The 23,899-nt window shown below is 41.1% G+C and overlaps 1 protein-coding gene across 5 annotated transcripts; it reads right to left on the bottom strand.

Annotated features, from left to right (window-relative positions):
* Positions 1–1,226: 1,226 nt before the first annotated feature.
* Positions 1,227–22,553, bottom strand: LOC100345689 (pantetheine hydrolase VNN2). 5 transcript variants are annotated; one of them, XM_051854325.2, is made up of 10 exons: positions 22,406–22,514; positions 21,682–21,772; positions 17,797–18,049; positions 16,741–16,972; positions 16,488–16,618; positions 13,952–14,144; positions 11,439–11,727; positions 9,632–10,005; positions 8,575–8,745; positions 1,227–4,047 (listed from the first exon to the last, which is right to left on the bottom strand). In XM_051854325.2, exons 4-10 carry the CDS (start codon positions 16,951–16,953, stop codon positions 3,856–3,858), a joined length of 1,563 nt encoding a protein of 520 aa, XP_051710285.2. In that variant the 5' UTR covers positions 16,954–16,972; positions 17,797–18,049; positions 21,682–21,772; positions 22,406–22,514; the 3' UTR covers positions 1,227–3,855. The 5 variants fall into 5 exon arrangements, with proteins under 5 accessions (XP_051710285.2, XP_008261754.2, XP_008261757.2 ...); XM_008263532.4 differs by lacking the exon at positions 21,682–21,772 and having other exon boundaries at positions 22,406–22,521; XM_008263535.4 differs by lacking the exon at positions 17,797–18,049.
* Between the last annotated feature and the right edge of the window lie 1,346 nt (positions 22,554–23,899).

Below are 23,899 nucleotides of genomic sequence, written 5' to 3'. Positions count from 1 at the left end.
GTAGAAGCTGTTTCCTCCTCTCCCAGCGCCATATTGTGGGAGAGCAGATGCATAGAATAAGTCTTAATTCGAGTAACAGTCTAGTCCGAGTTGCTCCCCACACTGGTACAAAACCTTTTTATCTGTATTATAGATAACAATTCACAACTGTATGTTGCTTGCAAACACTTGTGAATAATGAAGCATCTTGTTTTAGTTAGCAGTCTCCAAGCATTTCCTTAAAAGCTATCACGTATGGGCAGTCTTCCAACTTAAGAAAAACAGAACACAGAAGCGATCCTAGAATAGCTTCTTTTTCCCAAGAGTGGAGGGACAGGAAGGGGTAGTAGGAAGGAGGAGGGGTTGGTATAGTGCGTTCATGCTGGGCAAAGAACAATAAAAGATGCCCATCTCCTTCATTTACATGTCTGTGCTACCCTTAAACCAAGTGTATTTCAGTATAATAACCCCAGGTACATAAGCAAGCAATATCAACCTACCAAGAGTGAACATGAAGTGCGATGTCATTTCGAGCTACTGCCAGGGAAAGGGTTTATGTGAAGTATCTGTTTGTAGGGGTTACTAATTGTGGGGCAGCATGTCTGTGAATTATGTTGTCTCTTGACCCCATCATCATGTTGACATAAATGTAATTCCTATAAAAAAAGATGCGCTTATAGGCTTTTAACCCTATGAGTTATTCATTAGTTATGTGGCTGATTATAATGGAAACTTTTTTTTTTACAGGCCAAGTAGACAGTGAGAGAGAGAGACAGAGAGAAAGGTCTTCCTTTGCCATTGGTTCACCCTCCAATGGCCGCCATGGCCGGCGCACCATGCTGATCCGAAGGCAGGAGCCAGGTGCTTCTCCTGGTCTCCCATGGGGTGCAGGGCCCAAGGACTTGGGCTATCCTCCACTGCACTCCCGGGCCATAGCAGAGAGCTGGCCTGGAAGAGGGGCAACCGGGACAGAATCCGGCGCCCTGACCGGGACTAGAACCCGATGTGCCGGCGCTGCAAGGCAGAGGATTAGCCTAGTGAGCCACGGCGCCGGCTAAATGGAAACATTTTTATGCTTGCATCTTTAGTCTTTATTAGACTAAATTACAATGGAAAGATTTTTACCTGCTTATAACTTGGAAGTTTGGCGTGCAATGTAAGGAAGATCAAGAAATATGCTGTTAGCATCAGTCCAACTCCAAATATAGGATATCTTTATTGCCAATAAAAAAAAAACTTGGACAAAATTTATGTAAAGATTTATTTATTTGTTTATTTGAAAGGCTGAGAGAGAGAAAGAGAGAGAGAGAGAGAGAATCTTCCATCCACTGGTTCACTCCCCAAATGGCTGCAACAACCAGGGTTGGGTCAGGGTGAAGCCAGGAGCCAGGAGTTTCATCTGGGTCTTGCATGTGAGTGCTGGGAACCCACCACTTGGACCATCTCCTGCTGCTTTCCCCAGGGCATTAGCAGGGAGCTGGATCAGAAATGGAGTGGCTGGGATTCAAACTAGTGCCCTTATGGGATGCTGATACTGCAGGCGGAAGCTTAGCCTTCTACACCACAGCACCTCCCCCATTATACAAAATTTCAAAAAGGAGATAAAAGACAGTTATTAAAGAAACTAGACTCTGACACTTGACAGGTTAGAAATTAAACAGGTGGTCCCTTGGGTACATTTCCCTAAGTTATTGCAAATCAAACTATTGGGTTGTTTGGTAAAATAAATTTCCTAGGTGATTCCACTGTGGAATGATGGGTTGAAATGTCAAGGTGTAAACCATTCTATGATTGAGCTTAAGTATTCTTCATTTTCCTTGGGTCTTGTGCTTCTCTTTTGTTTTTGAAAGAATTGAGGCCCAGCTGACAGCTCCAAGTCTGAATCAAAGAACAGTCCCTTAGACTCTATATCATACTTGGCTGACGCCATGGCTCAATAGGCTAATCCTCCGCCTGCGGCGCTGGCACACTGAGTTCTAGTCCCATTTGGGGCACCGGATTCTGTCCTGGTTGCCCCTCTTCCAGTCCAGCTCTCTGCTGTGGCCCGGGAGTGCAGTGGAGGATGGCCCAGGTGCTTGGGCCCTGCACCGGCATGGGAGACCAGGAGAAGCACCTGGCTCCTGGCTTCGGATCAGCGTGGTGTGCCGCGGCGGCCATTGGCAGGTGAATCAATGGAAAAGGAAGACCTTTCTCTCTGTCTCTCTCACTATCCACTCTGCCTGTTAAAAAAAATTTTTTAAAATAGACTCTATATCATACTCAATTTAATGGGCTTAAGGAGAGCTGTTGACTTCTGGTCAGCTGTTGATTTCTTTTTAACATCTATACTTCTAGAATGGAAACATCATTGCCCAAGTGTCACAACACACAGCAAAACCATTGTGTAACATCTAACTTCCTCCAGCAAAACCTGATAAACCTGAAATGTTGCATACTTCATGAAGACAAAAGAATACACAAATTTGACAATTATGTGATTTGGACTATAAACATACATGTGTGTTTGCTACAGCTTTAAAATACTATCTTTGATATCCAAGTATTGAATATAAGAAACATCTAAGCTCTTCTCAAAACTAAACACAAAGCTTGGCTTAACCTTCATATCCCTTCTCTTAACGGTAACTACTACATTATGAAGATAGTCTTAATTTCCTAATGAATTTTGGTAGAATAATCAAATTGAATCCATGAGATTTATGATAATATATAAAAAACAAACCATGTCTCAATTACTTTTTCATGTAGAATTGTTGAACTTAAAAATAATTTTGGAGACACAAAATGAGAAAGCTACCTGGAAATCTGAAGTCATTTCTTCAGTTGTAAGAATATCTGTATTAAATTAGAAGTAACAAATTCACCACTATCCTTCAAATAGCATGGGATCCATGTATTTTTTAAAGTACACTGTCCAATGTTCAAATTGTGTTATAATTAACTTTCATGGAATTGGTGTCATGGAACTTGAGCCTGTTGATTGGAAACTTAGCCTTCAAATGGAACAAATTAGGGCTATGAATGACCTGGTCCAGTCCTTTGATATGAACCTAGAATAGCTGTCGTGTCTTCTAGTACATCTCAAAACAGCTGTCACTATTAAGGTATACTTCAACATGGCCATCTGGGGCCGGCACTGTGGTAAAGCCTCTGCCTGCAGTGCCGGCATCCCATATGGGTGCCGGTTTGAAACCCAGCTGCTCCACTTCTAGCTCTCTGCTATGGCCTGGAAAAGCAGTGGAAGATGCCCCAAGTCCTTGTGCCCCTGCACCCACGTGGGAGACTGAAAAGAAGCTCCTGGTTCCTGGCTTCAGATCGGCACAGCTCCGGCCACTGCGGCCAACTGACCTGCGGATGGAAGATCTCTCTCTCTCTCTGCCTCTCCTTCTCTCTCTGTATAACTCTGACTTTCAAACAAATTACTTTACAAAATACAAACAAATTACTTTTAAAAAAAACATGAGCATCTGATGAGCAAGCAAATTTACCTCTAATCATTAGAAAATGAGATGAGCTCACATTGTCTTTAAAGTCAGTTTCTCTTCAAGTACACAGCTATGAAAGTCTTCACTCTGTGCCCTCACACCCAAGCCTACAAAGTCTCATAGCATATAGGGCTGAAACCCTATTTCACCCTCATTTATCCAATTCAAACACCTATGCTGCTTCTATTGTACCACAAAGCACTATTTCAGAGAAGCCAAAAAAGGACACGATTATCAACAAACTTAAAAATAATCTTTAAAGACAAAAATACTTAAGAATTATTTGTCTATTCTACTGAGGTAGCCCTTCAAAGGTTCTTAGCAGACTTGGGAACCTGATAAACACATTTAGCAACATGTATGATGCAAAACTGAGCAAGACAGAGGTACCTTACAGCAATACAATATTTTGAAAATCTGCAGTCATTAGGACAATGAAGATTAGCAGGTAAGGTATTGCTGAATTGCTGGTCCCAGATGATTTGTAAAGTGTGTCCTTTGTGTACCACCTCCCAAACAGTGACACTGTTAGGACAGGCCCAGATAATCCATTCTTATTTACCAAACGCCCATCTTTTAGCACCTAAACAAAAGATGAGAAATGTAGAGTCAGTATTAACTAAAATACACATGGCACACAGAAAAATAATTTTGAAACCATTCTATATATAATGGTTAATTAAATCATTCCTGCTTGGGGAGCAAGGAACAAGCAGGACTGGCTATTTTAAATGTAATAAGACTAGAATAATTCAAGAGGGTCCAAGATTTGAGTTTTAGATGTCATCAGTAATGAAAAATCAACACATGTAGCAGCAATAATTCAATGAGTACAATTATGAGAGATATACATCACATTTTTCCCTCAAGAAGTTTAAAAGTTAGCTGGTGAGACTGAGCAGATTATAAACATAGAGATAAATCAGGACACTCATACATTATAAGTAAACAGACAAGTGCTTAGGAGGTCTCAGAGGGAAAGAGTGGACTGGTGCTGGAGAGAGACACAATCCACAAAAGAAGGAGCAGTCTGGCAGAAGCCAATGTGTAAAGTGGAAACCAGAGCACCGAAGGTTCATTTTGAGACAGAAGTGTGTGTGACAGGTCTAAGCAATGTGCTTTTTCACTCTGGTTTCTTTAGCATCAAGGGTGTGCTAGAGCCAGTGGGACATGGCTTTAAGAACAGATTGCTAAATTTCCACAAACTCTGAAGCTATATGCTTAACCAGTCATTCTTGAAACTGATAGTTACAGAATGGGAATTGGCAAATGCCATAAATCAAAGATTTTTCTTGATCTCTGCAAGTGATATCCCAGTGGAAAGAATGGGGCCATCAAAGAAGGAGGTACCTTTCTCTGAAGGGAGGAGAGAACTTCTACTTTGACTATGACCCTGTCGGAATAAGATCGAAGTCGGTGAACTCAAAAGGCTTCCATAGCCTTGGCAACTCATGACAAGAGCCTAGGGAGATTACTGATGCCATAAACAAGAGTGTCAAATTGTTAAGTCAACAACAGGAGTCACTGTGTACTTACTTCTCATGTGGGATCTGTCCTTAATGTGTTGTCCAATGTGAAGTAATGCTGTAACTAGTACTGAAACAGTATTTTACACTTTGTGTTTCTGTGTGGGTGCAAACTGATGAAATCTTTACTTAATATATACTAAATCGATCTTCTGTATATAAAGATAATTGAAAATGAATTTTGATGTGAATGGAATGGGAGAGGGAGTGGGAGATGGGAGGGGTATGGGTGGGAGGGAAGGTATGGGGGGGAAGACATTGTAATCCATAAACTGTACTTTGGAAAATTATATTTACTAAATAAAAGTTTAAAAAAAAAAGATTTTTCTTTTCTTCCTCAGTAAGTGGGTTGTTAAAATTTATAGCACACTAGGGGAGTGCAGGACAGAAGTCAGGCCGCCACTTGAGACACCTGTATACCATATCAGAATGTCTAAGGTTTGAATCTTGACTCCACTTCCAATTCTAGTTTCACCCTGGGAGTCAGGAAGTGATAGCTCAAGTACTTGAGTCACTGCCACACATGTGAGAGATACTGACTGAGCTGGGGCTCCTGGTTTCAGCCTGACTATCATGGACATTTGGAGAATGAATTGGGGAATAAGAAATCTCTCTCTCTCTCTCTCTCTCTCTCTCTTTCCCTCTCTCTATCTCTCCCTCTCTTTCCCTCTCTCTCTCTCTCTCAACCTTTCAAATAAATAAAAAATTTTTAAAAAGTATAGCACACCACTGGCTAGAGCAAAGATTGGCAAAGAAGAGAGTAAGCCACACGGCCAGAGGAAGGTGAAAATCAGGTTGTGAAAATCATGAATGACCAGGTCCACCTGAAGGCACACAGGATTCTCTTTAGGTGATTTAAGAGTACAAAACAGTTGAAGACTAATAGAGGGAAACATGAATAGACCAACAATAAGTAGAATAAGAACTTTAAAAAGTAATCCATCTGGGAAGTATCACTATGCTCCTAAAACTGTATATGTGAAATACCTGAAACCTATATAACTTAAATAAAATTTTTTAAAAAATCAACCCATCAGTTTTGGGCAGAACAGTTTGTATGGGAAAGACTGTGGAACTTGGGAAACAGGCAGTTCATAACTGGAAGAAGACAAATATTCTAGAAGGCAGCTGTTGTAGTTCATTTCTCACAAAGTGCCTTCACGTGCATTATCATATTGGGTCCTCACCAAACCAGTGAAGACGGTATTCTTTCCTACAGGTAGGGAATTCAGAGTTTAAGTGACTTTCCTATGCTTATGCAACTAGTTAGTTGCAGAGTTCAGACTGTGACAGTGCTTCTGATAATACACTAGAATTGCCCAAAATGTTAAAGCAAGATATTTCCACATTTGTGGGCATGGTCAGCAACACTCCATCCTTTAAGCATAAATCTAGGGATGTGTAGGGAAAGAACACAAAATAAGAGTGCTGAAATCTCTGCATTAGTGTGTTCCTCTAGTGATGTGGAAATCTTTGCTGGGAGCATGTCTGTCAGTCAATGACACTGGGGAAATACTCAAGAAGACATGTGAGCCTGTAAAAACTTATCACTTAAATTATTATGACCGGTCTTTCTAGAAACAATATGTTAACAGAAGAGTCACATTCTGCAATGCTCCCAGTGAAAACAGTTTTTAGAAATACAGAATTTTCAATGATTTTATTTGTCTCTTTTTTAAGCCTGGGACTGAGATATCTGTGCTGCACATTGGGCTATCTGAGTTTGATTCCTGACTCCAGCTTCTGACTTCAGTTCCTGCTGATGAGGCAGCCATGATGGCTCAAATAATTCGGTAGTCTGGACAGCATTCCTGGTTCCAAATTTGAGCCCTAGTATGGGCATTTGGTGATTGGACTAACAAATAAGGAGTGCTCTCTCTTTCTTGTTCTCTCTGCATCTTTCTTTCTCAAATAGATAAATCAAATTATAAAATATTTATTTGATTCTCTGTGAGGGAAGTAACCTCCTGGATGATCTTCAGATCCCTAGCTCTAAAGAGGAGAAGCACACTGCCTCAGGCTGCCCTGGCTCCCTGCAAAGCTTCTTTATGATTGCCCAACCCTTTCTATTTAAACCTGTGCTGATCAGACTTTTAATCTGCAGTCTGTGGGGTGCGCACTGTGGTGTAGTGGGCTAAGCTTTGACCTGCAGTGCCGGCATCCAGTATGGGTACTGGTTCAAGTCCCAGCTGCTCCACTTTCAATCCAGCTCTCTGCTATGGCCTGGCAAAACAGTGGAAGATGGCCCTGTGCTTGGGCCCCAGCACCCATATGGGAGAGCTGGAAGAAGCTCCTGGTTCCTGGCTTTGAATTGGTCCAGCTTTGGCTGTTGTGTTAATTTGGGGGAGGGAACCAGCAGGTGGAGGATCTCTCTCTCTCTCTCTCTCTCTCTCCCTGTCTCTGTCTCTATCTCTCTCTGTCTTTAACTCTGCCACTCAAATAAACTAATTAATTTTTAAAATTGAATATGTGTAGGTATGTGTGCATGTGTCATGTACCCACAGGGTCATAATTCTAATTTCATATCAGCTTAGTTACAGCCACTATCATTTGTGAAATAAATATCTGATTTTCTGTCTCTACAAGTGACAACGGCAATTAAAATTTGGTAAGCAAATACCCTTCAAAAAATGGCGCCTCAAGCTCAGAATTTGAGGGTATGTTGTTGTGTTCTTCCAACCAAGTGTCATCACTAGAATTAGCTGGCAGAAATCGCAAAAGATGACCACAAAATACTCTTCCCCCCAGGTTCTTTTGCAATGTGGTTTTACAGTTCCTCACATAAAGAGGTTTATTTCTCTACAACCTGTGGTTAATGAGACATTTGAAAATCTGGTGCAGGAGGATTTCTGCAAAGAATCTTCCCATGATGACTTTCATTTTTGATGTTCTTGGGGTCATTCAACTGACATGTGAACAAGTCTAGGTTTGCTGAAAGAAGGGAGGCCACAGGGAGAGAAGGCCTCAATTATCTAAGCCATCCAAGACAAGCCTATCACAAATTAGTCAGCCCCAAGCAATTCACTGGTTAGTGTCCGATGCAGTGAGCGCAGCCAACATTAACTGAGCCTGTCTTTGACCAAACAACCTCGTTACACTGAATTCAAATTGCCAATCCACAAAATCAGTGCTGAAAAAATGGTCAATATTTAAAGACATTATGTTTGAGGTTTTATTTAAACAAATTTTTAGAGGTAGTCAGAGAAAGAGGCAAACAGAGAGCTCCCATCCACTATTTTACTCCCCAAATGTCCACAAAAGCCAAGGCTGAACCAGGCTGAAGCTGAGTGCTGGGAACCCCAATCCAGGTCTCCCATGTGGGTGACAAGAAAACTATTTAAATTTTCACCTGCTGCCTCCCAGAGTCTGGATTAGCAGGAAGCTAGAATCAGGAGCCTGATCCAGGAATAGTTGAACCCAGGTATTCCAGTGTGGAATCAGCATCTAAACCATTAGACCACAGTCTACTCCCACAACCATTAAGTTTTGAGGAAGTATGTTACATGGCAAAATTCAGCTAGTAGAGTTGCCATAGCCTGTTCTATTTAGCTTCCGTGACCAGATAAATACTTTGAAAGCCTTACTTCAAATTTTCCAGGTGATAGATGAATTCCAGTGAGTAGAACTTCAGGAAAAACATACTCTGTTCCAAATGTGCCACTGAGGGAGAACATTTCAAATCGTGTAGAAGCAGTCTCTACTGGCCGTCCACATGTGGTCAGATTAGTAGTTTTACACTTCAACATTGTGCATACCTAAGTGGACCAGATACAGATAAAAGGCAATGAGTTATATCTAGGTTACTTGTACTACAACTGTTGACTTGGTTTTTAACCACAGCAAGGTATAATTTTCTTTCTCCATGAAGGGATTTGAATTATGTTTTTACAATATTCTACTTTACTGGAAAAGGGAAGTGATGTAAGAACTTCCTGGATAGGAAGTAGATTGAAGAAAAAAGTCACTTTAGAATTAGACTTAAACCTATGATGGCATTGAGCTTACTGAAGTGCAGATCTTTGGGCAACAGTAGCAGTGAAGTTGAGCAAATGACTAAAATGTTAACCATTCCTACACCTTACTTCTTTTTCTATATCCTATTGGTTAGAAGATAGTAGGGCATGAAATACAAAAAGAAAACACAAATTCGTAGCTAACAACCTAGAATATAGTCACATCATAAAAATATTTAATTTGTAAAGAATTAAAAGTTTAAGACATTTACTTAGAAGAAAAAAACTAGCATAAATGTGGCATTTCTACTTAAGTTGATTTTACAAGTGAGAATAAAACCATTTGTGCTCAGACACATTGGAAACCCAAGACTTGAAGCCTACCAAAATATCCAAATAAGTTTGTCAGTCAAATAGAAAGCCATCACGGTCAGATTAATAATTTATTTTAAATGTACACAAGCAATCAGATTACACAAATACTTATTTCAGATTACAAATATTTCATTAATCCTAGTATGTATGAGAGAGAGAGAGAGAGAGAGAGAGAGAGAGAGAGAGAGACTGATTGTTAATGCCAATACCTGGAAACATGCCAAAAGAGCACTTGATTTCCTGGAACAAGCACGAGAATTTAACCTAGAATTTACTGACACCCAAACACTCCTTTCTCTTGAGCTGAGTTTACCTGCCAGTATTCTCTCCTCCTTCGACCATGAAATCCTGTAAAGGCTCCTAGGACATAAATTTCATCTGCTTCTTTTTCTAGCATTCTGTAGCTTAAATGACAGCAGAGCTCTTTTTGACAAATTGTAATATTTCCTGCATTTTCAAAAAGTTCTGTAAAATTGAACTCGTCCCGAGAAATAAATCCTCTGAAAGTGTCTTTCTGTACTGAGAATGGTCTGATGGCCATGGCATAGGCACTCCAATTCACAGCCGTTGGGTAGGAAGAAGAGGTTTGGGGATGTGAATCCACCTCCGAAAGGAGGAGCTTTCCCAAGTCTGTTTCCATGTCATAGTGGTACACTTTGGGAGAATGTGGTGCATAGATGCCACTCCCTGCAAATGGAAGACAAATCTTGTTAAAAACAACAACACAGAAAAACCAAAACTACCAAGTATCCCACCAGATACACTGACTGGGTATGTGATCAGGTCACCGTATCAGTTATAAGGAGAATACATACAGGCTTCCAGTTACATTGAACATTTAACTACTTCTCTTTTTCCTATTTCCCAGTAGAAGAAATTATTAAGAAATGTTCAATGTTCTCAACTCAAAGTTTGAAATAATAGCATTTTGTATTAGCCTTGTGGAAAAGTAAATTAAATATTAAAATCTTTATATTCAGAAATTTCTGAAAGGTAGGAAAAGGTAATAGAAAATTCTTTCCTTTTCCCCACCATTGCGATTTTTGTATAAAATTCTTCAACACTCCTCTCTCCAATAGATGGATCTAATTGTTTCTCTTGAGTGTGGGCTGGACTTGTTGAGCCACTTCAAGTGACCAGAATGTGTTAGAAGTGATGGTAATGATGAGTCAGTCATAAACAGCAATATGACTCTCTTTCTCTCTCTCTCCCTCTCTACCCCTCTCCCTCTCTCTCTCCCTCTCCCCCCTCCCTCTCTCCCTCTCTCCCCCTCTACCTCTCTCTCTCCCTCTCTCTCCCTCTCTCCTCCCTCCCTCTCTACCTCTCTCTCTCTCCCTCTTTCTCTCTCTCTCCCTCTCTCTCTCTCTCCCTCTTTCTCTCTCTCCCACTCTCCCTCCCTCTTATCATTTACTCTGGATGACATCAGCTGTCATGTCAGCAGACTACATCCTGCAGCCCTATAGAGAAGCAAATGGCAAGAAACAGAAATGGGGCCTCCCACCAACAGCCACTGAGGAACTGAGAGCTCCTGCCAAAAGTCACGTGAGTGAGCCCTTCTGGAAGCAAACCCAGCAGCCCAAGGCAAGCCATCAGATGACTATAAGCCCAGCTAACAGCTCCACTATACTTGATGAGACAGCCAGAGCCAGAACCACCCATCAAAGTCACTCCCAAATTTCTGACCAACAGAGGCTGTGAAATGATAACTGTTTATTGTTGTAAGCCACATTTACTTTTAACTTCTAGGGTTATTTGTTATACATCAGTGCATAAGCTATACATTTCCTGGTCTTGGTCAGTTTAGAGCCTGCGTCTGTTCAGTTACCTGCTTGGCCACTTGCTATCTGGGTAGCCTACAGTAAGTTACTTGTATTCTCAATCTCTTAATGTTCCTACTCTGTATGTTGGGATGTTAAATTAAATGAAATAATACACATAAAGTTTCTAACACAACCATAGCTGTTATAATCAAGCATTAGCTTTTCATTTCTTGCACGTAAAAGAATTAAAACATGAGGAGTCTTGACAAAAAGCAATAGATTTAGGTGGGTCATATCTGAGGCATTAGTTTCACTATATTTAAAAGTAGAAACTACAAGATTCACCTGGCCATGCATTACCTGTCATATTTAGGCTGACATGATGTGTATTGGCCACAAGAAGATTAACTCTCATTCCCATGGCCCAAGCTGAATGGAATTCAATAGCTGTCAAGAGGGGCAGAACATTCATCCAAGCTGTAGGGAGCAATATGGTGTCCACATGGAAATCTTTCACCAAGGTAACAGCAGGATCATGGAAGAGTATATCAAAACATGTGAAAATGCCAAACTTTCCAAATGTGGTGTTGAAAGTTACCAGCTCTGGTTTCTCAGGAACATCAAACTGAGGTTCAGAGTATAGGTGGTACTATAATAAATGCATAGAACAAAACTAGTGGAGTCTTGTTGATTTAAGAGATAACTCATAAAAACCCTCCAAATGTAATAGCAGATTTAGTAGGATCAACAGCAGGAAGTCTCCAAGGAAATGAACAATCTGGCAATAGCAAATACATTTCTGAGGAAGATGTGGAAGAATCAGCATTATATATATCTATAGCATCTGTCTCTCACACCTTCCAAAACACCTCTTCATAAATCTCAAAGACTATGAGATTCCTGAAAGCCTAAGACATGCACTGTTCTTCCTTGTTTCCCTGGTTTCTAGAAACATAATAAATGCACAACAAAAACCTGTGATTCAGATGAGGTTGCCACCTTCCCCTTGGTAGTCCCATCCAAAATAATCTCAAATGCTCTTACCCAGCTTTCAAAACTATCATGGAAAAAAAAATTCTGTTTAACTACTCCTGATTTCTTCCAAGTAACCTACTCTAATATTAAAATTCAGGGTAAGTAATTAATCAAATATTCTGCAATGTAGAGAATGCTAAGTGTTGACCAAGAGACTATTAAAACCTCTATTTTTATCTAAAAAATAAATAAAACAGAACTACTGTTCTAGACAGATTGACGAAGGTACTCTTATTAGATCCACCTGTCAGAAACCATGTACAATTCCTGAGGTGTTCTGAGGGGAGAATGAGAGCCTCCCAGGTTAAACGAATGAACACAAGCTCCTCAAAGCAAGTACTTGACTTTGATTGCACTGTGCCTTCTGCAGTTCACCTAGGCCTGATTAAGTGGCTTGACAAACTATGCAATCACTGGTAACTAAATCAACCTTTATAGAATGATCTAACAGTTGAAAATGATTCTTGCAGAGAAACTCATACTAATAATGTAAATGCAGTCTCTCAAACAAAAGAAAAAGGGAAGGGCTAACATTTCTATTCATAGTATGAAATAAATTTTTAGGACAAAATGAAAGTCCCATTATGTGTGCAAAGAAATTGTCCAAACCTGCAAAATTATGATGGAAACATTTTAAAGTGTTTTATTTTATTGTTAAATACATAAATTAATACTCTAAGGACTCACATTAAAATCAAAACTGTTTATATGAAATATGTGAAATGTGTTGTCATATAATTTTTTAAAAAATATTTTAATAATTATTTCCAGTGGGAGGCCATGATCAAAATCATTTGAAAACCATTGGTTTGGGGCCGGTGCTGTAGCTCAGCGGGTTAATGCCCTGGCCTGGGGTGTTGGCATCCCATATGGGTGCCAGTTCTAGTCCCACCTGCTCCACTTCTGAGCCAGCTCTCTGTTACGGCCTGGGAAAGCAGTGGAGGATGGCCCAGGCCCTTGGGCCCCTGCACCTGCGTGGAAGACCCAGAGGAGGCTCCTGGCTCCTGGCTTTGGATCGGCGCAGCTCCACTGTGGCGGCCAATTGGGGAGCAAACCATCAGATGGAAGACCTCTCTCTCTCTCTCTCTCTCTCTGCCTCTCCTCTCTCTGTGTAACTCTTTCAAATAAATAAATAAATCTTTTAAAAAAAAAAAGAAAACCATTGGTTTAATGTTACTTCTCTTAATTAACATTTATATTTTAACTGAGATCTCCAGAAGATAGTTTCTCTACTCAAAAAATTCTGTGGCTACAATTAAAGATGCTTGGGAAACTGTGAGGGAAGAGAAGAGACGGTCACACTGCGTGCACACCACACATCCATCCTCTCTCCCCACCCAGGCTCAGTACAAAATTATGACTAAAAGGTCATTTTATTTTTTCGATTCAGAATTTAAAATAAAAATATTCTTGTTTGATCTTACAGCCACAAAACAATAATTAAACTAACTGGTGTAGAAAATAGAGTATTTTGTGATTTATAGAAAATTAACAATCATACAATTTCAAAACAACTTTATACGATTTCAATGTTAAATGAATTAATTTTACAGTCACATTAGTATCTTTTACCTCAATATTAAAGTTTATTATTTTCATATACAGAAAAATATGCTTTCACTTTGCTAACGGGTCTCTTCCTACATTTTTTCCAATTTATATTTTTTAATAAGATGACTTTTTATTGCTCACTTTCATAAAAAGTCTATGGCAATATTGCATGTATGTACCATTGGTAATGTCATAGTGTGCTATATGGGGAATAAAGGCTGAACCACTAAACACAGCATTCATCACCTTAAAGCAGACTCCATTGGACAGGCCCACCTCTCTCTTACCTTATGATAACGTGCCACCAGTTTTCCCTCTGAATCGTATACCACATTGGTATTGTATTGATAATAGCCATTATAAGGACATGTGGAGTCATGGGAATTACAAGGCTTCTTGTCTCCAATATTTGCCAAGACATAGATAGAATTGTTCTTGGCCAGGCAGCTGAGTCTTGCTTGTACTGGTGTGTGACCAAATCTAAAAAAATTTTCATGAATGCATTTCAATTTTTAGAAGTATTTCAGTTACTTCATGAGGAAACTATAACAGAAAGAACCTAAGTGTAACTGAAGTCAACATAAAAACTATTTATAAATGTATATTTTAAAAAGCCTGGCGTTATGCTTAAATTGATGAATACCTTTATGGGATATCCATGGCTTAGTGATTCATTACCCTGTATCACCCACCACTGGTTTGCTCTCTCGTGGATCATTCCACCAGAATGGAATATGCTTATTCTCACCTTTCAAAAGCAAAATAAAAACTTTTATTCCAAATATTTCTAAACACCTTAAAAGAATGGGGCCAGTGCTGTGATGTAGTGGGCTAAGCTTCTGCCTGCAGCACTGGCATCCCATATGGGCACCAGTTCTAGTCCTGGCTGCTCCTCTTCTGATCCAGTTCCCTGCTAATGGCCTGGAAAAGCAGTATGGCCCAAGTGCTTGGGCCTCTGTCTCCACATGGGAGGCCCAGAAGAAGTGCCTGGCTTCTGGCTTTGGACTGGCCTGGCTCCAAACCTTGCAACCATTTGGGGAGTGAACCAGAAGATGGAAGATCTCTCTCTCTCTCTCTCTCTGTAATTCTTTCAAATAAAAAAATAATTTTTAAAAAAATCTATGCAGCTATTGGCCTCTCCTTTTCCCTAAAAGAAAGTTTCTTGAAGATACCATAAAGAGTGTGATCTTAGAACAGGAAGGATAGGAAGATGGAAAATTCCACCATCATGTACCTGGACAGTCCACTCGTGGGGTGGTCAACCTTTCTAGAGCTGTGCAAAGCCATTTCCTGACACCCTTACATAAACTTCAGAGTCATTAGGAGGCCTGAAACAGTGTGGGATCCACACTCTCCCATCAAGAACTTAACCAAACAATGTTTAAGCTTAATTTGAGGTAAAAGAATGCGGGAAAGGTAAGAGAACAAAAAACCGTGAGAGGAGATAAGAAAAGAATTATCAGAGTCAGTGAACTCAGGGGGCTTCCATAGCCTTGGCAGCTCATGACAAGAGCCTAGGGTGATTACTGATGCCATAAACAGGAGTGTCAATTTGTTAAGTCAACAACAGGAGTCACTGTGCACTTATTCCTCATGTAGGATCTTTGTCCTTAGTGTGCTGTACATTGAGATTTAATGCTATAACTAGTACTCAAACAGTATTTTTCACTTTATGTTTCTGTGTGGGAGCAAACTGTTGGAATCTTTACTTAATGTATGCTAAACTGATTTCTGTATATAAAGAGAATCGAAAATGAATCTTGATGTGAATGGAAGGGGAGAGGGAGTGGATAAGGGGAGGGTTGCGGGTTGGAGGGACGTTATGGGGGGGAAGCCATTGTAATCAATATTCTGTACTTTGGAAATTTATATTCATTAAATAAAAGTTTAAAAAAAATCCTGGAATCCATAAAAAAAAAGAAAAGAAAAGAACCAAGAAAGAATGAATGGAAGTGATCCCCTATACTGTTAATAGAGAAGTGTGCAATCTGTGCATAAATCAATCAACTTCAAGGCAAAATAGACAACTTTTTCCCAGGAAAATTAGCTTTATGAGCCTGGGAAATGCAGTTTCAAAGCATAAGGTCTTATATTTCACTAGAAAATATAAGGTGAGGTCTTTCTGACTAGCCCCATGAGAGAGAGAGACAACAAAACAGAAACACAATTCCTTCACCAGAGAAATTGGGGTGTTCTCCTAATGCAATCCACTGTCCATTTCAGACGCTGTTTGTATTCATGAGATCCTCTTCTGTTCATTTTCCTTATAAATACCTTGTTTATAATATTTTCTCCAAACATAATAACGACAATTCAATCATAAACAGGGGAAGGCATTTGGCACAGTAACTAAGACACTGCTAGACATCCACATCTCTTATCGGAATGCCTGGACTCAAATCCTTGCCCCACTTCCTATCCAGCTTCCTGTTACTGCACACACTTTGGGAAGCACCAGATGACTGCTGAAATGCTTGGTTCCCTGTAGCCCACATGGGATACTCAGATTGAGTTCCAGGCTCCAGGCTTCAGCCTGGCCAGCCCCAGTTGCTGGGGTCATCTGGGGAGTGAACCAGCAGATGGGAGATCTCTGTCTTTTCTCCTTGTGGCTCTGGTTTTCAAATAAATAAAAATAAATAAAACTTAAAAATAAAATATTATCAAATGATATCTAAATACAATTGTTTAAAATCTAACATCATGATAAATACAACCATAATATACACCACATGTATGAAATTCAGCGTCAATCATTTTGCTTTGGCGAACAAGCACATTTTAGAAAATCACAGCACTTGTGCACAACTAGGAAAGCTGAAGTACCTGTGGGGGTCTTGACATGGGATCCAGTTCACCTGAGGATCTGGGATATCCTCCAGATAAGGGAAAATCATTTCTCTGGTAAATTTCCACCCATAAAGTGCATCTTCTGGAGTCACAATGATTTGAGCATTCTGTTCACAATGGATCAAACCAAAATTATTTTCTATGCACAGTAGAAATGATTTAACACTCCAATCTTGCACCAGTTCTCAAGACCTCCCACAAATTCTGATTAGTGGAAATTAAAGACTACCTTCCCTGCTGCCTGCTTAATCGCGCTCTCCAGAATATCTATATTCTTGTTCATGAGGAGCAAGGCATCGTCTTGAGAAACAGGCGTTTCTGTTTTCTTTGGCAAAACGACGGCATGTTCATACACTGCAGCTACGAAAGTGTCCAGAGCACCGACACGCAAGCTGATCAGGGCAAAAACTGCCACGCGGGTTGGAAAAGAGGAAGTGATCATGGCCAAGGTTTACTGATTGCTGAAAGCAAAAGTAGCGTTCATGTGATTTTACAGAGGGGCAAAACATTTGTGCTAACATATGACTGCCAGCTACTGGGGTTTTGTTTTTATCATGTTCTGAACACATTATGCCTGACCACTTCTGGGGAAAAAAGTACTGCTGTTCAATGCATTATCAGAAAGTATCACTATGATTGGGATAGATGTACCACTGATAAGGTTTAACTTCAAATACCCATAAGATTCACATGTAAGGGTGGATGTTTGGTGCAGCAGTTACGATCCCACTTAAGATGCCTGCATTCCTTATTGGACTGCTGGGGGTTTGAGTTGCAGTTCCACTCTCCACTCCAGCTTCCTGCTAACACACACCCTGGGAGGCAGCCAGTAGAGGCTCAGGTACTTGGGTTCCAGCCAGCTATGTGAGAGATCTGCACTGAATTCTCAGCTCCTGGCTTTGGTCCAGCCCATTGTCTACAACATGCTGTTGTAGACATTTAGGAGTGAGCCAGCAGACGGGAGACCTTTTTCTGTCTGTCTTTCTCTGTCTTGCTAAAGTAAAATAAATTTTTTAAAAAATTCAAATACAGTACAATTTTACCTTGTATTAGAAAGAAAATGGTAACTGTCCAGTGAAACATCAAATCAAAACAAACATTTCACTTATTAAATTAAAAAATTTGGCAACAATATTTTTGTTCTCTTGAATGACTTTACATCATTTATTTATAGAAGACAAGTTTCAAAAAAATTTTACTGCCAGAACACACCACAGAACAAATTGAGAATTTACCCAAAACAAAGACAAAAACAAATTTACCCAAATTGTTAACTCTGACTTACCCACTGCTCTTAAAGAGTAAGAATGTAAGCCCCACAAAAGCGGATGGTTGTGTCTGGTGCATTCACTATTGAAACTTTAGTGCATAAAGCATGATCCCGCAGCTGCTGTTCCCTAGGCCAGGGGAGAAAGACTTCCGCTTCGGGGTCCCAGGCCTCTGAGCACTGAGCTTCCTTCCTTTCTCTCTCTTCCTTTTACAGAGGTAGATGCTCAGAAAACAGAAGTGTCTGGGCCTGCTGACAAGGGAGTCCATCTCTGCTACAACAAAATATATAACTTTGCTTTTAGAGGACACAGCTGCACGTTTAAAACACACACGTGTGCACACACACACACACACACAAATACAGTGTGTGACCGCTGACACTTAGGACGTCCATATTCTTTCTTCTTTTCAGTAAAAGTCATTCACAGACTTTTAGAGAACATAGAAGAGTAGAAACAAACAAATAAAATTCATTTTATTTATGTGTGTGTTCCCTCAAACCAAGGTTAAAATTCTTGTTAAGGGTGAGATGTAACGGCTATAACTAAAATCTTCGTTGTACTGCATAGAAGTTGCCCTTAAAGGATGAACTTTTTTTTACTTGTAGAGAGCAGAAAACTTAAAAAAAAATCCTAGAAAAATGGTCAAGTTCATTAGTGGAAACTATGAAGCTGTTTTATGAATTTTTAGTAGATTGTCAGTGTATAATTATACTATATATATATATATACATACATAGTAAGTAAGCATAGGTATTAGTAGTAGGAAGAGATCACAAATGTCTTCAGAGTTGAGTTATAATTATACTGTATATATACTAGGTAGACAGATAGATAGACAATGAGTAAATAAGCTTAAGTTATTAGTACAGGTAGAGACCACAAAGGTCTTCAGAGTTTAGAGATCACGTCACCCAGATGCCTACGCAGTAGAGAACAGGAATCTGAAGCAGAAGGACTTGCAGCAGGGTATCCCACTTCTCACTCGTCATTTCACTTTTCCTCTTATCCCTAAAAAATGATGCATATGACTGTGCTCTGTTGTTTTTTGTTTGTTTTTGGTGTTTTTTTTTTTTTGTGTGGTTTGTTTGAAAGTCAAAGTTACAGAGGAAGGCGGGAGAGACAGAAGTCTTCCATCCATCCGCTGGTTCACTCCCCAGATGGCCATCTGGGCCAGGCCAAAGCCAGGAGCTTCTAACAGGTCTCCCAGGTAGGTGGTAAGAGCCCAAGCACTTGCGCCATCTTCTGCTGCTTTTCCCAGACCATTAGGAGGGAGCTGGATCAGAAGTAAAGCAGCCAGGGCCTGAACCAGCAGTCATATGGGATGCTGGCGTTGCAGGTGGAAGCTTTACCTGATATGCCAAAGGCTGGCCCCCTGTGCTCTGTTTTAACATCTGCATCCAAGTGTCTGAACACTTGTGTCTTTCAAGGAAACCAATTCTAAATGACTGCCTTAAGAAGATCACACGTATATTTACTAAGTAGACCAAGTAGCTAAATAAAGCCAAATAAAGAAGTGATGAGGTTGATGCCCTGTGAAAATAATCCACCTTCAGGCAATTTAATATCACATTGGCGGCCGGCGCCGCTGCTCACTAGGCTAATCCTCCACCTTGTGTCCCCGGCACACTGGGTTCTAGTCCTGGGCGGGGCACCGGATTCTATCCCGGTTGCCCCTCTTCCAGGCCAGCTCTCTGCTGTGGCCAGGGAGTGCAGTGGAGGATGGCCCAAGTGCTTGGGCCCTGCACCCCATGGGAGACCAGGAGAAGCACCTGGCTCCGGCCATTGGATCAGCGCGGTGCACCGGCCACGGCGGCCATTGGAGGGTGAACCAACGGCAAAGGAAGACCTTTCTCTCTATCTCTCTCTCTTACACTGTCCACTCTGCCTGTCAAAAAATTTAAAAAAAAATCACATTGGCAATACCTTATTATCTGGCCAGTGCTGCGGCTCACTTGGCTAATCCTCCACCTGCAGCACCAGCACCCTGGGTTCTAGTCCCGGTTGGGGCACCAGATTCTGTCCCGGTTGCTCCTCTTCCAGTCCAGCTCTCTGCTGTGGCCCAGGAGGGCAGTGGAGGATGGCCCAAGTGCTTGGGCCCTGCACCCAAATGGGAGACCAGGAGGAAGCACCTGGCTCCTGACTTCGGTTCGACGCAGCGCCGGCTGTAGCAGCCATTTGGGGGTGAACCAATGGAAAAAGGAAGACCTTTCTCTCCGTCTCTCTCTCTCTCTCACTGTCTAACTCTGCCTGTCAAAAGTAATAAAAATAAAAATAAATAAATAAATAAGATACCTCATTATCGCTTTGTTTGAAAGTAGTCAGGTAGGGGCTGGCACTGTGGCACAGCAGATTAAAGCCCTGGCCTAAAGCGCCGGCATCCCTTATGGACGCCGGTTCTAGTCCCAGCTGCTCCTCTTCTGATCCAGCTCTCTGCTGTGGCCTAGGAAAGCAGTGGAAGATGGCCCAAGTCGTTGGACCCCTGCACCCACGTGGGAGACCCGAAGGAGGCTCTTGGCTCCTGGCTTCAGATTGGCGCAGCTCTGACTGTTGCGACCATCTGAGGAGTGAACCAGTGGATGGAAGACCTCTCTCTCTGTCTCTACCTCTCTCTGTATCTCTGCCTTTCAAATAAATAAAATAAATCTTTAAAAAAAAAAAAAGAAAGAAAGTAGTTAGGTAATCAGGAAAAGGGAAGCTCGAAGTCATGACTTTTTGGAAGTAAATGAGGCATTCACATTTTATTGTCCTCAAATGTCTTGGATGTTTTTCTCTGTGGCTGTAAAAGATGGAGATGGTGTCTCTTATTTTTTTTCCCTCTGATATAAAATCAAGATGACCAAGTTCCCTTTTTGCTCTTTGGAGGATTTCAAAACTGGCTCATAAACACTGAGATTCTGAATCAGCAGTCAGTAAATGCAGCAGCAATTTAAATATATGAAAATGTTTGCGATGTAAATAAAAAACATCTATCACAGAGGCACTTGATGTTGCCTTAAATCTTCAGAAGTAAAAGATCAAATTTCAGGACACAGAACCTCAAGAGTTTGCATTTTTCATACTTATAAGGGTGATTGATTGAGAAAGTCTTAAATTGTTTAGTTTAACTCAGTTAAAGACTAAAGGAAGGCTACTTGGTCTCGAGGAACTTTGATCAAATATAATTCACTTCTAACAAGCCCACTTGCTGACTTGCCATTTTGTGATCAATGAACTTAGCTAAGAGGGCAGAAAGCTAAAATCAATTTAAAATCTTATGGTCAAAGAATCGCTATAAACACAGTCATAGCTCAAATATTCATTTGTGCTTGTGAATGAGATCATTTCTTAGAGGAGTATTCCATTGCACAAGGTTGCACACATATCACTTTAAAGCCTTCCTCTTTCGACTTTCTCAAGAGTAAGAAGAGTGTAGTTCCAGCTCTGCACTCCGTTTCTGTGAACCTCTATTTCTCATCCAAAACGTCGGTCATCTACCTGCTCTGTCAGCTTTAGAAGGTTGCTCTGAGAGACAAGGTACAAGGGAGCCCTCTGTGAGATTATGAAGAGAGTGACAAGAACAAACAAAACTGCATGGCAATTTAGTCACTGCTTAATTAATATCACTTCATTGTTAGGCCCACAAAACCACTGCAGTTCAACTAAACACTGAATCTAGTCCACTTGTGGACTGTGTTGCAGATGGAGCAGGGGAGGGATGGGGTGACAGGGAATCTGGGCCAAGCCAGGTATGGCAGGTGAACCCCAGCAGGATGGTGGGGGTGAACCAGGAACACCGAGGGGCTCGCACAAGCTTTCTCTCTCTGAGCCACTGGAGTCAGGCCTGAGTCCTTAGCCACACTGAATCAGGCTCTGTGGAAGAAAGATTTTCTTGGGGAGAACCTGCCTGAACTTCAACAAACCTTCAGTGCCCGATTCCATCCAGGCGAGACAATCCTCTCACTCTAGACTTAGATGGCTGTTGGACTCTTGGGCAGTTCACACAACTGAATCCTGGAGAAATCCAAGAAGGTAAAGATATGTCACAGCCTCGGATTCTCTACTGAATGGAAATGATGGTGCCACATGAAACGGCCAATAGTCTACTGCTTCTGACCCCCGGCAAGAGCGACTTCATGTGGTTCCAATTGCCCTTCTGCTTTCCTGAGAATTGAGGACTGTAAATTGCAGAAGTCTCTCTGAAGGGGCAGAAGGCTCCCTTACTTCCTGATGGCCCTAATTTCCTCAACAGAAAAATAGTAACAAGCCCTCCTATTGATAATGTCACCCACCCTGCCAATCATTTACTCTGCCAAAAGTTTATTGCATTCACAATTATTTCATTTTTTAATAATTCACAAATAAAAATAGTTTATTTTTAAAATCACTTAATTGTACTCAAAGCCTTTGGTAAAGTCAAGAGACTGTCACAACTGAAATCCAAAGGAGCTGCCTCAGAGTCACTGAGGGGTGGTTGTTACAGACATGAATTTGAAAGGGCATGAGACAAAAATAAAACTGAAATCTCAGATTAAAAATAGAAAAGCTTCAAGCTGTAGCGCATTTATTGTTTTGTCCAGCAATAGGAGAACATTCCCATAAAGTCACAATAAACAAACATGCTTATAGCCTGAGATAACTACTCACAGATCTCAAGGTGAAGCTCCCTGCTGCTCTGGGTCCCATCTGTTTTCTCTTTTGTACGGCCTGGCCTCCACTCCTCCAGGCACCCCTGACAACTTTCTGTTTGTGTTGCAATTTCTGGGAGGGCCCTCCTCTCTAGGATGGCACAGAGCCATGTCAGAGGCGCCTGGAGACTCTGGAGAGGGAGTCTCTGTTTGCTTAGTCTGGCAAGTCTGATTTCTGGGCCTCTATTTCCAGTAACTGTAGGAGGCAGGCAACACAGGTCAGGTAGAATGGTGTGATTCCTACCAAATGAAATTTAGCAGGAGAAATACAAAAGCAATAAAACCTAGGCATTCTCTAGCCTGCAAAGCTAAAGTTGACTCTTCTATCTATGTCATATTCTTTCTCTTTAGCACATTACTATTTTACTGTAACACAGATCCCATTCCAGACTTTGTATCCAGGTGGAGGGAACCAAATTTACATACAGTCTGACATCTAGTTATTGTTAACTTACATGGTATGGGGCTTTTTTCACTACAGTTATGAAAGAGAGCCATAGGTTAGTAGTGGTTAACATCTAGCAATGGCTAACATAGTCTCCGAAGCCAGAATGTCTGGGTTTAAACATTTCCTAGCTACGAGCAAGTTAGGAGTTCTCACTGACTTGGTTTCACTCATGTGTAAAATGAGATTTGTGCTGCATAATGTCTGCTGTTAATCTTGTTATTGCTTCATTCCCATAAGAAGGAGGCTTGGGGCTGGCACTGTGGCACAGCTGGTTGAAGCCCTAGCCTGCAGTGCCGGCATCCCATATGGCATCAGTTCAAGTCCCAGCTGCTCCAATTCCTATCCAGCTCCCTGCTAATGCACCTGGGAAAGCACTGGAGGATGGCTTAAGTCTTTAAGCCCTTGCATGCACATGGGAGACCCAGAAGAGGCTCCTGGCTCCTGGCTTTGTGTGGGCCCAGCTCTGGCCATTGAAGCCATCTGGAGAGTGGAAGACCTCTCTCTCTCAATATGCCTCTCTCTGTCTGCTATTCTGCCTCTCAAATAAATAAATAAAATCTTAAAAAAAAATAAGAAGGAGGAAGAGGAGGCCTTCTATCAGGGGCAATGCTGAGTGCAGCTTTGACTAAGCTCTTCAGTCTTCCTGGTCAGACGCTCTCCTGTTCTTGATAGGTTTATAAGAATGTCAGTGACTCCGTGTTCTGTTTTTACACTGTTCTCTCTCTCCATGAAGTCACGTGTCCTCTCTTCCAGATCAACCTGACCTGAATGGCTTCTCTTTAAATGACCTTAAGTTCCCTTTCTTCTGACTAATCTTGATGACTTTTCTTCTAACTGTACCACAATTCTCACTTTGATGGAAAGCTTTCTCGCTACCTATTTCTTGCATCATTCTAGCTTTTTTAACTCACACTCCCCTCCACACACACACACACAACACACAAAGACAAAAAACCTTTGAGAAACTGGATTACTCCTGCGTTGCTGTTGGGAACATAAATGATG

Source organism: Oryctolagus cuniculus, chromosome 5, assembly GCF_964237555.1.
Source record: "Oryctolagus cuniculus chromosome 5, mOryCun1.1, whole genome shotgun sequence".
NCBI lineage: Eukaryota > Metazoa > Chordata > Mammalia > Lagomorpha > Leporidae > Oryctolagus > Oryctolagus cuniculus.
Note: the sequence above shows the minus strand (reverse complement) of the source record. Positions and strands in the feature narration are given on the sequence as shown.

What these genes read in the sequence shown, in the direction of transcription:
- LOC100345689 (XM_002714828.5), bottom strand. Translation starts at nt 16,953, where the DNA reads ATGATCACTTCCTCTTTTCCAACCCGCGTGGCAGTTTTTGCCCTGATC. An exon ending in CCATGTCAAGACCCCCACAG is followed by an intron (nt 14,145 to 16,487) that starts GTACTTCAGCTT and finishes AAATTTTTTTAG; the next exon opens with ATTTGGTCACACACCAGTAC. An exon ending in TGGTGGCACGTTATCATAAG is followed by an intron (nt 11,728 to 13,951) that starts GTAAGAGAGAGG and finishes CATTTATTATAG; the next exon opens with TACCACCTATACTCTGAACC.